At 33.9% G+C, this 13,849-nt stretch overlaps 1 protein-coding gene across 6 annotated transcripts in view; it reads right to left on the bottom strand.

Annotated features, from left to right (window-relative positions):
• DIAPH2 (diaphanous related formin 2) overlaps positions 1 to 13,849 on the bottom strand; it is a 1,156,455-nt gene that overhangs the window by 538,033 nt on the left and 604,573 nt on the right. For all 6 annotated transcript variants that reach the window (XM_041741554.1, XM_041741555.1, XM_041741556.1 and 3 more), the window contains one exon: positions 9,055 to 9,156. In XM_041741554.1, the coding sequence (XP_041597488.1) occupies positions 9,055 to 9,156 (102 nt within the window). The remainder of the gene's footprint in view (positions 1 to 9,054; positions 9,157 to 13,849) is intronic.

Raw genomic sequence — 13,849 nt, 5'->3', positions numbered from 1 at the left:
TATAAGGGAATATATTGAATAACTAAGCTTAGAAATGAAAAAAAGTATTGAGCAACATACCCAGCCACAGATACAATTATTAAAAGGCTCATGTCTCATAAAGGCACTTGGAGAATACCTAAATGATGTGACTAAATAAAACACAAACTCAACTGAAATATATATTTGTTTATAGTTGTGCTCTCTGGTAGCATTTTAGTTGACTTTCTTTGTTTTACAATTCATTTCTTGAAGTACTGTGGGGTGCTGACCATGGTGTTGTATTATGTAAGGGATTTATTTGTGTTACGAGGTACTTGTCTATCAAATCACATCAAGCAGCTATCATTTCTTTAGGTGATCTGTACTATATTTAAAAAAAATGAAGTGACAGCTTTAGTGAGAACAGCTACAAGTAGGTTATTCCCCCAAAGAGTCAGACCCAGTTTTGTTTATATAAATTTTATATACTTGATTACCTATGCAGCTGGTAAATATCGATCTACTCCCAAACTGATGTAAGAATCCAGAGGGAAAAAAAAATCACAGGTGTAAAAATCACGTGTGAAGGAGGAGGAGATAGCCACATGCCACTCCTGCTCCTATGTGTCAACCACCTTTAAGGTTATTTCTATTATCTTTCTTTTTGCACTGATAAGAAACTCTCCTTCAACTACCATCATATGCAAACATAATTGATCTTATAGTCTCTTCAAAATATAATGTTAAGAATTCATTAGAATTAACAGAAACATTTGTAACAAATATACCTTGTTACAAGATATTTGTCCTAAATAGTTAAATATTATTAGGATCCATTGCACACTGAAAATACAAGAATAACTTGGATCAGTAACTATAATAAAGGCTATGATAATAAAGTCATATTAAAGAAGGGTAGACTTAAGTTATATAGCAGGCAGAACTGCCTATACAAGTTGTGAAGCCAGACCCAATGACTGAGCAAAACTCTGCCTGGAAGTATGGAAATATAGCAAGGACATCTGTGATTCTCTATTAAGTAATTTGCTTTTCCTCTTTTAGACAATAACCTTCTCAATGACAAGATCTCTTCTGCTTATCACTGTACTTTCTGCAGTATACCTTGTATCTGGACTGGACAAAATAATCAATACAAGTGTACCCACTATTCAGATCCAATGGCAAATGTTTCTATACTAGATGTAAGGAGAGATAAGAGCCATAGTTAATCTATAAAATTAGGCTTTGGAAAAATAGATTGTTGCATAATGTATAGAGTTGTCAAATCATGATGCTATACACATGAACTAGTATATATGTCAACTATACTTCAATTTAAGAATTTTTTAAAAACTGAGTCTATATCAGAAAAAAAAATGATATCCTAATAGACAATACTTCCTCTAAAGATAGTGATAGGTGGAAATTATGCATCAACAAACATCTACTAGTTTTTAGTCTGTAACAAAACATAGTAACACAGTCTGCCCAGAAAGACACTGTAAACTCAAGAGAATCACACTAGGAGTTTGAAAGAACTTCAAAACATCCTTCTGAAAACAACTGTTTGAGGCCAAGAATGGCTGTGCTATGCTGTTGTATTAGGGATTACTGATAAACACAGGGGGAAAAGGAGTTCATTTCTGGTTTTTAAATTCAGTGAAAACCAATCAGTAGCAAAACCTCATTGATATCCATATCAGGCCTAATCTGAATGTTCAGTTTTCAGGTGTATTTAATTTAATTTAATTTTATTTTATTTTATTTTATTTTATTTTATTTATTTTATTTATTGCAAAAGCTGATGTAAATAAGCAATCCTGCCACAAAATGAACTATTATGAGAAATTAATGAAATGAACAAGAATATAAATACACAGATTTGAGAATGAGTTATGGTGAGTTTTCTTTTACTTGATCTCAAAATTATTAAACCAGTTTTTTCATCAGATAAAATGAATACAAATCTAGATATAAGAGCTAGTATTCAGCGCAGCCTGGGTGGCTCAGCGGTTTAGTGCTGCCTTCGGCCCAGGGCCTGATTCTGGAGACCCAGGATCGAGTCCCACGTCGGGCTCCCTGCATGGAGCCTGCTTCTCCCTCTGCCTGTGTCTCTGCCTTTCTCTCTCTGTGTGTGTCTCTCATGAATAAATAAATAAAATCTTTAAAAAAAAGAGCTAGTAGTCATATTTACAAAAAGAATGAAAATAGAAAAAAATCAAGGTATTACATATCAAAACACTGAACACTCTGAATGAAAGCTTATGAAATAAAAATGTGATTTTCCCAATATGCAAACCTGAATAATATTTTAATATTAGTGGAACAGAAGAGCTACAATTTTCCATCTAAACTAATTGCCTTTGATAATATGTGGGAAAGAGAAAAATAACCTCTAAAATTATCCTTTTCACCTGATTAAGCTATCTTGAATAGAGCTCATAAGCTCTTATGAGGCTTTTAAAAAAATTGAAAAGCACACAGACTTTATAGTTGTGCCAACTATAGGCATAAATCCGCTCCTTGTGCCTTCATGGATTTGTGTATAAAAGAAAATAAATAAATGTGCTATCAGCAATATCACATAATCTGTGCTTTGCATTATGAATGTTTTATTTTTTATTTATTTATTTATTTTTTTTAAAGAATTATTTTTATTTTATTTTATTTATTTTTTTTTTTAATTTTTAATTTATTTATTTATGATAGTCACAGAGAGAGAGAGAGAGGCAGAGACACAGGCGGAGGGAGAAGCAGGCTCCATGCACCGGGAGCCCGATGTGGGATTCGATCCCGGGTCTCCAGGATCGCGCCCTGGGCCAAAGGCAGGCGCCAAACCACTGCGCCACCCAGGGATCCCAGCATTATGAATGTTTTAATATGCACTAGGCCATCTCAAACATTTTTGTTAGATTACAGCTTTAGAATGTTATTAGTTAAAAATATGGGGGATTTTGAACGAAGAAAAACAAAGTACTTATTACTAAAAGAGCTAATTATCATATTCTTTTTCTTAGAAGATGTGTTAGCTTAATAGATAATACAGTATGGGTCTCCATCCTTGGTGCTAGACAAGCGGTAATTTCCATAGCTCTGAGGTTTTAGAAGAGCTGACATACAAATACTTTCTGAAGAGACTAAAAGCTCCTGCTGGGGTTCTAACTGGCAAAGCTTTCAAAGATCTGTGCTGTTTTTTTCCAGTAAAAGGACAGCAATAATTACCAGGATGTACCAAATTTAATTCTGTGGGAGGCGGGTTGGAGGACAAGTTAGTGGTATGCTATGTGGACAATCTACCCACCCCCCACCACCAAAGAAAAGGGATATTGATCATAGAAAGTGTGGGAACTAGCATAACGCTCTTACCAGGTAGTCTGCCTTTTGACAGAGGAAAGGTCCCTGACCTTTATTTTCTGTTTCTTTTTTTTTCCTTTTTTACTTCTTTTCAACTTATTACATGTGAATATAAGCAAACCCAATGATGGTGCTGCTAAAAAGAATCAAAAAGTTTAGAGAAAACTTAGCAGCCCGGTCATTGTCTCAGGTACATTTATTTCCTTGAAAAAGTCAAAGTCAGATTTTTTCCCCAAGTTTTGCCAATTTTATTGTGTTTTCCTTGATGATGAGAATTTTAATGAATCTTGCAGGAAAAATCTCACTTCTGGCATATGTCTATTACTAACTGATGAGATTTAGTTTTAACATACAAGAAATTTTATAATAATGCAAACTTCGCAGGGCACTGGCAGAGGTTATAGGAATGAAATTAGGAAAGAGTATTTATTGATAGAGAAGGCACATAAAGAAAAGTTTTCAATAAGGAAGCTAAATTCTTCAAGGTCTTAAGTGCCATATGAATATAGAATTAGACAGGACTAAAATGGGCCCACTTGATTTTGCATTCAAGCTATGCATTCAGCAAATATATATTAAGCATACACCATGTGAATAAAATCAGCATGATGCATGCACTTGAAGAAGTTGCAATCCAGTGGGGGTTAACAGACATTCAATAAATAACCTCACAAATATTTAACTAAGACCATGATAATTTTGAGAAAAGAAAAGAAAAAAAGGTGCTCTGAGGGACTTTAATAGAGAGCTTTAATTTTGATTGATAGGCAAGTGAAGGTATCACTGAGAAAGTGAACTTTAAGCTAAAAGTAGAAGAATAAACAGGAAAGAGGCAGGCAGCAAGTAAGAATAAGAAGCAGCAGCATGTGTAAGAGGCCAGAGGTAGGAAAGAACATGGTAAATTCAATACACTGAAAAATAAAATACAATGTGGTTGAGGTATATAGTATAATGATCAAGAAGCAAAGCAACAGGAGACAGAAGTAGGAAAGGTGGTAAATCCTGGTGAGGAATTTATATCGCCTTAGTGCCATGAAAGAGCACTGTAGCTTTTAGCAGATAAACAATATGATGCAACACAAATGCACTCTAGAAATGACACATTGGAGGGCTGTGCTGAGATTGACTTGGAGAAAGGCAAAAGCATGAGTGGGGAAAACAAGCTAAAAGTATATCACAATTGTTAAAGAAAATGATGATGCTGGCTTGGGCTAAGGTGGTAATGGCACAGATGAAGAGTAGATTTGATGTGTATATTAAGTACAATTAGGAGGTAATTAATGATCTCTCTTAGTGAATTTTTAATGCATTGTTTGAGGCTGAATTCTGATTATTGTTTGTTGAGATGAGAGGTAAAGAAGTAGAAAATAAATGGAGACGAATCCTTGAAAAAACAGGTACTAGGAAACAGAGCAGCAGCTATCAGGGACATGGACAGAGAGACATGGAGAGGCACATGAGAGACACAGAGAGAGAGGCAGAGAAACAGACAGAGGGAGAAGCAGGGTCCTCTCAGGCAGCCCATTGTGGTACTCATCCCAGGACCCGGGATCACACCCTGGGCTGAAGGCAGACACCCAACCGCTGAGCCACCCAGGCGTCCCTGTTCTGAAGAGAAAGTAAAATGCAGAATGACAAATTGAAGAGGCCATAAAAGTAACAAAAGTATAAAAGAGGCAAGAGATAATAATGTCCAGGGGTACCTGAGTGGCTCAGTAAGTTAACCATCGGATTCTTGATTTCAGCTCAGGTCATGATCTCAGAGTCCTGAAACTGAGCTGCATGTCTGGCTCCTGGATCACTGGGGAGTCTGCTTGAAATTCTCTATCTCTCTGCCCCTCCCCCTGCATACATGCATGCACATGTGCTCTCTCTTTCTCTTAAGAAAGAAAGAAAGAAAGAAAGAAAGAAAGAAAGAAAGAAAGAAAGAAAGAAAAGAAAGAAAGAAAGAAAGAAAGAAAGAAAGAAAGAAAGAAAGAAAGAAAAGAAAGACCTTTAAAAACAGAAAAAATAATGGCTAAAACAGAGTTAGTAAATTAGCATGTAGTATAGTATCTCACGTGTATACATACATGCATACACGTGCATGTGCACACACATACACATACAACTGAACAATATTGCAGTTAAAGGCACTCTATCTATTAGAAGAAAACAAAAACACAAATTTGAAAAGACATATGCATCCCTATATTCATCACAGCATTATTTATAATATCCAAGGTAGGGAAGAAACCTAAATATCTGTCAATAAAAGAATAAAGGTATGGTATGGTATGTGTGTGTGTGTGTGTGTGTGTAATACAATATTACTCTGAAATCCTGTCATTTGCAACAAAATAGATGGACCTTCAGTGTATTTTACTAATTGAAATAATTTTTAAAACGACAAATCTCATATTATTTCACTTTTTTATGGATTCTAAAAAAATGAATAAACAAACAAAACAATGACAAATTCATACATAAAGAGATTAAGCTAGTTGTTGCCAGAAGGGAGGGGATTGGAGGGATGGAGGGATCAGCTGAAGAGGATTAAAAGGTACAATCTACCAGTTCTAAAATATATAAGACATAGGGATGTTATGTACAGCATAGGGAATGTAATCAATAATATTGTAATGTATACTGACACATGGTAACTAGACTTATTGTGGTGACCATTTTGTAATGTACATAAATATCAAATCACTATCTTGTACACCTGAAATGAATACACTATTGTATGTCAATTATTCTTCAATAAAAATAGTGTTTTAAAATTTAAAAAAAATGAATAAAAACACTGTCTCTGAAGTCAGACTGCCTGGGTTTGAATTCTGCATATACTACTTAACTACATAACCTTGGGACAAGGCCCCTAGCCTTCCTTAGGCTGGGTTTCTTCATTCATAATATGGAGCACTAACCTTAGCATTATGAAGAATACATAAGATGGTTCATGTACAAGTGCTTAACATAGTATCAGATACAGTAACTCTTTAATACCTTTTGTTTGTATAAATAATAATAGTAACGGCAATAATATTAGTCATAATGATAAGGTATCCCTTCTTCTGAGATTTGATAGAGAATAGGTAAATAAAAGATATGTCTTAGAGATAGTTTTGTAGGTAGAAGAGATATTGGATGTTCTAAAAGACTAAGCGCTTTCCTTTTTTTCTGGCGAGTAAGAGATTACACTGTTGGTATTAAGTGAAACGAATGGGGAGGGTTAGAAGACTTGAGGAGATCAGGTAAGATATGGTATAGCTGCAATAGAAAAATGACAGGCCATTGAATAGAAACAAGTAAAATAACTGCTGAAATGGCAATGAGAGTCCTGCTGAGGTAAAAGCTGAAATGTCATAAAGACACCAATTCATTCAGTTCACCAAAGAGAAGAGGGATATATAAAGCCAGAGTTATCAGCAGAATGAGAATACTAAGGAGCTCAGGTTTTATTCTGCAAATTCTGGGAGACACTGAAGGTTTTAAATATAGAAATCAAAAAAAAAAAAATAAATAAATATAGAAATCACATGTTGGATATACATTTGAAGTAGACTACACTAATTATTTTGATGGAGGAATTAGCAGAAGCAAGACAACCAGCCTGGAGCCTCTCTCATTACTGCAGATGATTCTACACTTTTGAAATTTTCCTATTTAAATGTAAGCTGTTGATAAATTTTGAGGATTAAAAAATCTTTGGGTGTATTCACACAGATATTAATTTAATTTTAGCAATAACCTAGAGAAATATGTTTTAACATAATTCTTTTAAAGAATTTCAATCTCTGGTTCACACTTGGGATTAATAATTGTCCTATAATTTAATTAAATACACATTTATTATATATTATATATAAGATACTATTCAAAGCACCCCAATACATTTTCTCTATAAATAATAATGGCAACAATAATAGCTGGTACTTAAAAGACTAGGGCCTATCATAACTTCAAAAACATTTTTCTAGATATGAGATTATCTAAACTTTATTTGGCAAATCCTAGTGGATACTACCTTGGGTGCTTTACATTACACAAACTACTTTGTAATGTCCTTGACTTTTTTCCCTACAAATATGTAACTAAGGATAGGGAGAGTTAAATAAAAGGGTCAGGTTACTTCATATTCACAGCCTCAGAATTATTTATGGTTATGTGCATAAACAAGAAACCTCTTCCATTTTCTAGTTTGCTTTTAGTTCAGAAGGTATATTGCTTTTTATGTCCTGAAACTTAATTTCCTCAGTGTGGCACCAAGGATATTCTTCTTGAAGGAATTGCTTGGCAAACTAATACATCTTCCAAGATAAACTGCATTCAGAAAAAAAAAATGACTTCAGAGAAACTGTGTAGTGGACCTACTGTAGAACTCATAACCATCATGACACAGCTGAATTCTCAGATAGTATATAGCCTTGCTTCAATTATACTATGATTCAAGCAGCTTAGGTTTCAAATGTGGACTTTGGTCTAGAAAATTTTATTAAATATTGTACTAAAGCACTGGTATTTAATAAAGAATATCTAGCCAGTTCAACTGAATAATTGGCTTAATTCAAAAAAGACAAAAATATCTTCCTAAGATACCTTTGCATTAGCTTTCTCTCATCCTAAGTACACATTCCTGATTTTCTTTTCAAAGATTTGATAGAACATTTCCACATCACTATATGCAATGCCATATCTGAGAATTAATAAGCTCTGAATATGGGCAAGCAGTTATTGCACATGTTCAAAAGGCATGTTCTCTGTTCCATCTATCACATTTTGACGTTAAATAAGATTTTTAAATTGCAAAGTATGAAATCAAGTAAGTTTAAAATACATTACTTTTAAAAAGGTAATAAAATATTTGAATGAAACACAGTATTTGACTACTAGTTCCAGTGTTAATTTTGAGTCTTAGTATTCAGATATGAAATTGTTAGGGAGCCAGGGTAAAGTTGGCAGCCATATTACAGCTGCTTATCCATACAACGAACAAACCTGTATTGAATACCTAGGTTAAAAATAGCTTTTTCTCCAAGAAATTTAAATAAATCGCCATCTCCTCTTTTCAATTTTTTGCCCATTATTTCAATAGCAGGATTGGGGAATGCTTAAAACATATAACTATATCCTTTAATACATAATTTATATCTAGTCATCTTTTGTACTCTTTAAAATGAGGAGGGGATGAGGAAACAACTCAATCCAGTAATGATTTAATCCTACTAAAGCATGATATGTATTTATGATATTTTCTTCCCAGCTGAAACAGTGTATTTAAAGGTTTCAGTTAATTAATACATTCTATAAGAAATCTAAAAATTCTTGTGCTTTCTCTGACACAACACATACAACAAAAATTTTTTTAGAATATTGCTATTTATCTAATTACTACTCTTTTATTTACCCTAAATTTGGAAGGCTAGGGGAAAATTCTAACATCAAGATCTAAATAAAAGAAGAAAATAGCCAATACAATAATATATACTACTTTTCATATATTAATTAATAGAATTAAATATTGGCACTAGTATGTTGGAGATCCCATGAGATATCTTGAGGTATTCTGTAGAATATAAATCTAAATTTCTTTATTTTTCAATAGCATGACAAATAATAGTTTTATTTTTCCTGACAGTCAACGTTATGTTTAATTATGCCATTGTACAGATTGAAAAAAAATCAACAGTTGAAATATTCTTTTTGACAATTGTTATATCACAGTTGAGTTTGTGGGCCTTTATGTAAGATACGTACCACAACACCAAATTGTTCAGGTTCACATAGGTCATCATATTCATTCCTCAGCTGTGCTAATTCACTGAGTACTTTCTGCTCAGGAAGATATTTGACAAGGTTCTACAAAGAAATAGAAGTACAAAAATTTAATATTTTATTATTAGAACTATTAAGCATGCATTAACAACTCTAAAAAGTGAGTAACGGGATCCCTGGGTGGCGCAGCGGTTTGGCGCCTGCCTTTGGCCCAGGGCGCGATCCTGGAGACCCGGGATCGAATCCCACATCAGGCTCCTGGTGCATGGAGCCTGCTTCTCCCTCTGCCTGTGTCTCTGCCTCTCTCTCTCTCTGTGACTATCATAAATAAAGATTTAAAAAAATGTTAAAAAATAAAAAATAAAAAAAAAAATAAAAAGTGAGTAACTAGGATAGTAAATTTCTGATTGCGATTCTATTATAATACCAGTGTATATTCCCCTTCTCTCCCAAAAAAATAACCAAAAAATGAATTACAACATAATGTGAAGAGATGTACAAATGTGTTTGGTTTCAATGCACTTTAGGACATAAATGATAAATAAAAAGATTACATGGAAATAAAAGACCTTTGAAAAACAAGTTACTTTCTGGGCTTTAAACCTATACAGCAAAATTTTTACGTTTTATTTTTTACCAGCCAACTCATATGGAAGTCAAAAATACTATGTAAAATTAAATCATATGTAATAATAATAAAAGTTAAATCTATTCTTCATAATTGGCAAAATTTGGAATAGTCTTTAATCTCACAAACCACACCAAGCCTATGAAAAAAAATCCCGTTATTTATAATGCTGGTATTTAAATACACAATGTATTCCCACTTTAACGGAGAACCAAGTTAAAGTGATGAAGTCTGATACATGTTCAAATTTGATGGTGAAGAGAATCAAAATTGATTAATTCTTCTCAATATAGTTTATCTTAGACTATGAGACAGTTCTAATTATCATAACATTAGCATGCAACTAACATTTTGGGGACTTGTATGAGATTTCAAAAGACATATCAAAGGAAGAAAAGCAGGAAAAAAAGATTTAAGAAAGTAGAGTTGACACAAAATGGCAGAAGGATACATTCCGAGGATTGGTCCCACCACCAAGCAATCACTGAGCTAGAAAGTGTAATTTAAATAAACTATTTCAAAACATTGAAACCTGATTGGATACTTACAACAAGGGAAGTGTTTGTTGAAGGGAGACACTGCTGCTCTCTGGTAAGAGAACAACATGCACAAAACAGATATCAAACACCATTCCTCAGCACCACTATGAAGATAGTGCCTGAGTACTTGAGGTGTCGGCTGATGTCAGGGTGGGCAGTGGGGATCCTGTTATCGAAAATTTAAGAACGTGCATTTTGGTTGGTTGAGCAGTTTCCTGAAGGGCCACTGCAGGTGCTTGCCTTGGTTTCAACCCTCTTGGGTTGCAGTAGCTTCTCCAGATGGAATCTATCAGAAGACTTAAATAGAAACACCTCCCCTGATCTTTAGAACTAGACATGTAAGTTAATCTTTGTCAGATCACTGGTTGACAGCGAGATAATGAAATCTAAAATCTAGTAACCGCACACAAGGAATAGACAGTTTGCATCAACTATTTGGAAATTACAAACAAACAGCCCGCAGCAAACAAAAATCAGCAGTCTGTGAGGAATTAGAAAAATCCAAATTCCAGAGTTATACTCAAATGACTAGTTCTAACAAAACAAAAAATTACTAGGCATGACCAAAAACAAGCACACAAACAAACAAAAAAACAAAACAAAACCAGGAAGGCATCAGCTACACAGGAAAAAAAAAAAGGGAAATGACAGAAACTAACCATGAAGAAACTTAGATTTTGGAATTAATAGTGAAAACCACTAAATCGAATCTTAATTATGTTCAATGAGCTAAAGAAAACTATGACCAAATACATCCACTCTAAGCAGGACCTCAAAGAAGTCCACACTGAGACACATTAAATCAAACTGCCAAAAAGTGAGTGATTTTACAGGAAGAGGGAAGTGAATTGTCACATTTAAGGAATCCACAATAAGATCAATATCTGATTTCTCCAATGGAAGTAAAAAGGTAGTGTGATAACATATTTACAGCCCTGAGATATTCCCAAAATAACAACAAGTATAATTTCTTGCTAGCAAACCTGTTCTGTAAGAAATACTAATGGACCTCCTACAGACAGAAATAAAAGGACACTAACAGTAACTCAAAAAAATAAGAAATAATGAACAATTATAAAGGTAATTACATAGGTAAATATAAAACCCAATGTTATTGTATTTTTGGTTTTTAATTTTTTTCTATGAGTTAAAAGACCAATGCATAACACCATAATTACAAATCAATGTTAATGATCATAACATGTGTAATGATGTAATCTGTGACAAAAACAATAGAAAAGGGACAAATATGTATAGGAACAGATTATGTTATTAAAATTAAGTTTGCATTATTAAAAATGGGTTGTTATAAGATTAAGATATTAAGTATAGGGATCCCTGGGTGGCGCAGTGGTTTGGCGCCTGCCTTTGACCCAGGGCGCGATCCTGGAGACCCAGGATCGAATCCCACGTCAGGCTCCCGGTGCATGGAGCCTGTTTCTCCCTCTGCCTGTGTCTCTGCCTCTCTCTCTCTCGCTCTGTGACTATCATAAATAAATAAAAATTTTAAAAAAAAATTTTAAAAAAAAGATATTAAGTATAATCCCTAAAGAAACTAATAAGAAAATAAATAAAAATAACAGAAATAATGATAAGAATCAAAATAGTAGGCTACCAAAAAAAACAACTAAATATAAAAATAGATAGTAATAGAGAAATTAAGGAACAAAAAACATGTAGGAGATACAGAAAACAGCTAACTGGCAGAACTAGGCACTTCTTTATGAATAATTACTTTATATGTAAATGAATTAAATTCTCCAATTAAAAGGAGGAGTTTGGAAGGCTGGACTTAAAAACAAACATATTTATCTACTTGAGACTCACCTTTAGATAGAAAGAGGTTGAAAGCAAAAGAATGGAAAAACATATTCCATGTAAAGAGTAACAAAACACATGCACACATACAAAAACAAACTGTGGTTGCTATATTATTATCTGTCAAGATAAACTTGAAATAAAAAAAGTAATAAGAGACACAGAAGGATATTCTAAACTGATAAAATTTTCAATGCATCAAGAAGATATAAGGAAATGCCCAACTAAAAACAGAGCTCAAAAATATATGAAATAAAAATTGAGAGAATTGAAGAGAGGAAAAGGCTGTTCTAAAACAATAGGTGGAAGGGCCCATGGATGGCTTAGTTTGAAGAGAATGGAGCTCTTGATCTTAGAGTAGTGAGTTCAAGTTCACATGGGGTGTAGAGATTACTCAAATAAATAAAAACTTGAATAAAATAAAATAATAGGTGCATTCTTTTTTTAGATTTTATTCATTTATCTGAGAGAGAGAGAAGCAAGGAAGAGCAGAGGGAGAGGGACAAGTAGATTCTGTGCTGAGTGTAGAGCCTGACACGGAGTTCAATCCTACAACACAGATAGTTGGGATATTATTACTGATTTTACAGAGATTTATAAAGGATTATAAGAGGATACAATGAATAAACTGTACACAAACAAATTGAATAACCTAGAAGAAATTGACAAATTCCTAGAAACATACAAACTACCAAAACTGAATCCAGGAAATAAAAAAAAAAAAAGGAAATCTGAGTAGACCTATAACAAGTAAGGAGATTGTGTACATAATCAAAAAACTCCCAACAAAGAAAAGCCCAGGACCTGATAGCTTCGCTGATGAATTCAAATATTTAAATAAGAATTAATACCAATCCTTTTCAAACTCTTCCAAAACATTAAGAGGAGGGAACACTTCCTTTTTTAAATAATTTTTTAAAATTTTATTTATTTATTCATGAGAGACAGAGAGAGAGAGAGAGAGAGAGAGAGAATGAGAGAGAGAGGCAGAGGGAGAAGCAGGCTCTATGCAGAGAGTCCGACGTGGGACCCGATCCCAGGTCTCCAGGATCACGCCCTGGGCTGAAGGCAGCGCTAAACCACTGAGCCACCTGGGCTGCCCGAGGGAACACTTCCTAACTCCTTCTATGGAGCCATCATTACTCTGATACCAAAACTGGTCTACACAAAACGACCACCTCAGGTCAATATCCGTTAGTGAATACTAGTACAGGTTAAAAAATACAGTAGGCAACATATAACATAAATCCCATGGGAAACAACTGTATCATATTTTGTACAACTGTACAAGTTCTCTTTTGTTCTCTCTGCTTATATTTTCCCTCCTTCCAGTTAATTTTGCATTACCATTAAACTCTAGGCCTGCAATGGCATCCACTGTATAACTGATAAAATTAAAAAATCACGCCCTTTCCCTTAAAAGAAATATGATTTTTGATATGACAACAGGTATATATAATCAAATGAAATTAAGAACACCCATTATTTTGCCTCATCAATATAATTTTATTTTATAAAATGAAAAGGTAAATACTAATTTATTATTTCCATTTTCCAGAATATTTTCAATGCATATAAATTATTCAATTTTTTAAATATTTTATTTATTTATTCATGAGAGATACAGAGAGAGAGGCAGAGACATAGGCAGAGGGAGAAGCAGGCTCCCCACCAGGAGCCCAGTGTGGGACTCAAACCTGGGCTCTGATAATGCCCTGAGCTGAAGGCAGATGCTCCACCCAGGCGTCCTTACTCAATTGTTTTCAAAAAATTTTTCTGTTAATGGGATTTT

Source organism: Vulpes lagopus, chromosome X (genome assembly GCF_018345385.1).
Source record: "Vulpes lagopus strain Blue_001 chromosome X, ASM1834538v1, whole genome shotgun sequence".
Lineage (NCBI taxonomy): Eukaryota > Metazoa > Chordata > Mammalia > Carnivora > Canidae > Vulpes > Vulpes lagopus.
Note: the sequence above shows the minus strand (reverse complement) of the source record. Positions and strands in the feature narration are given on the sequence as shown.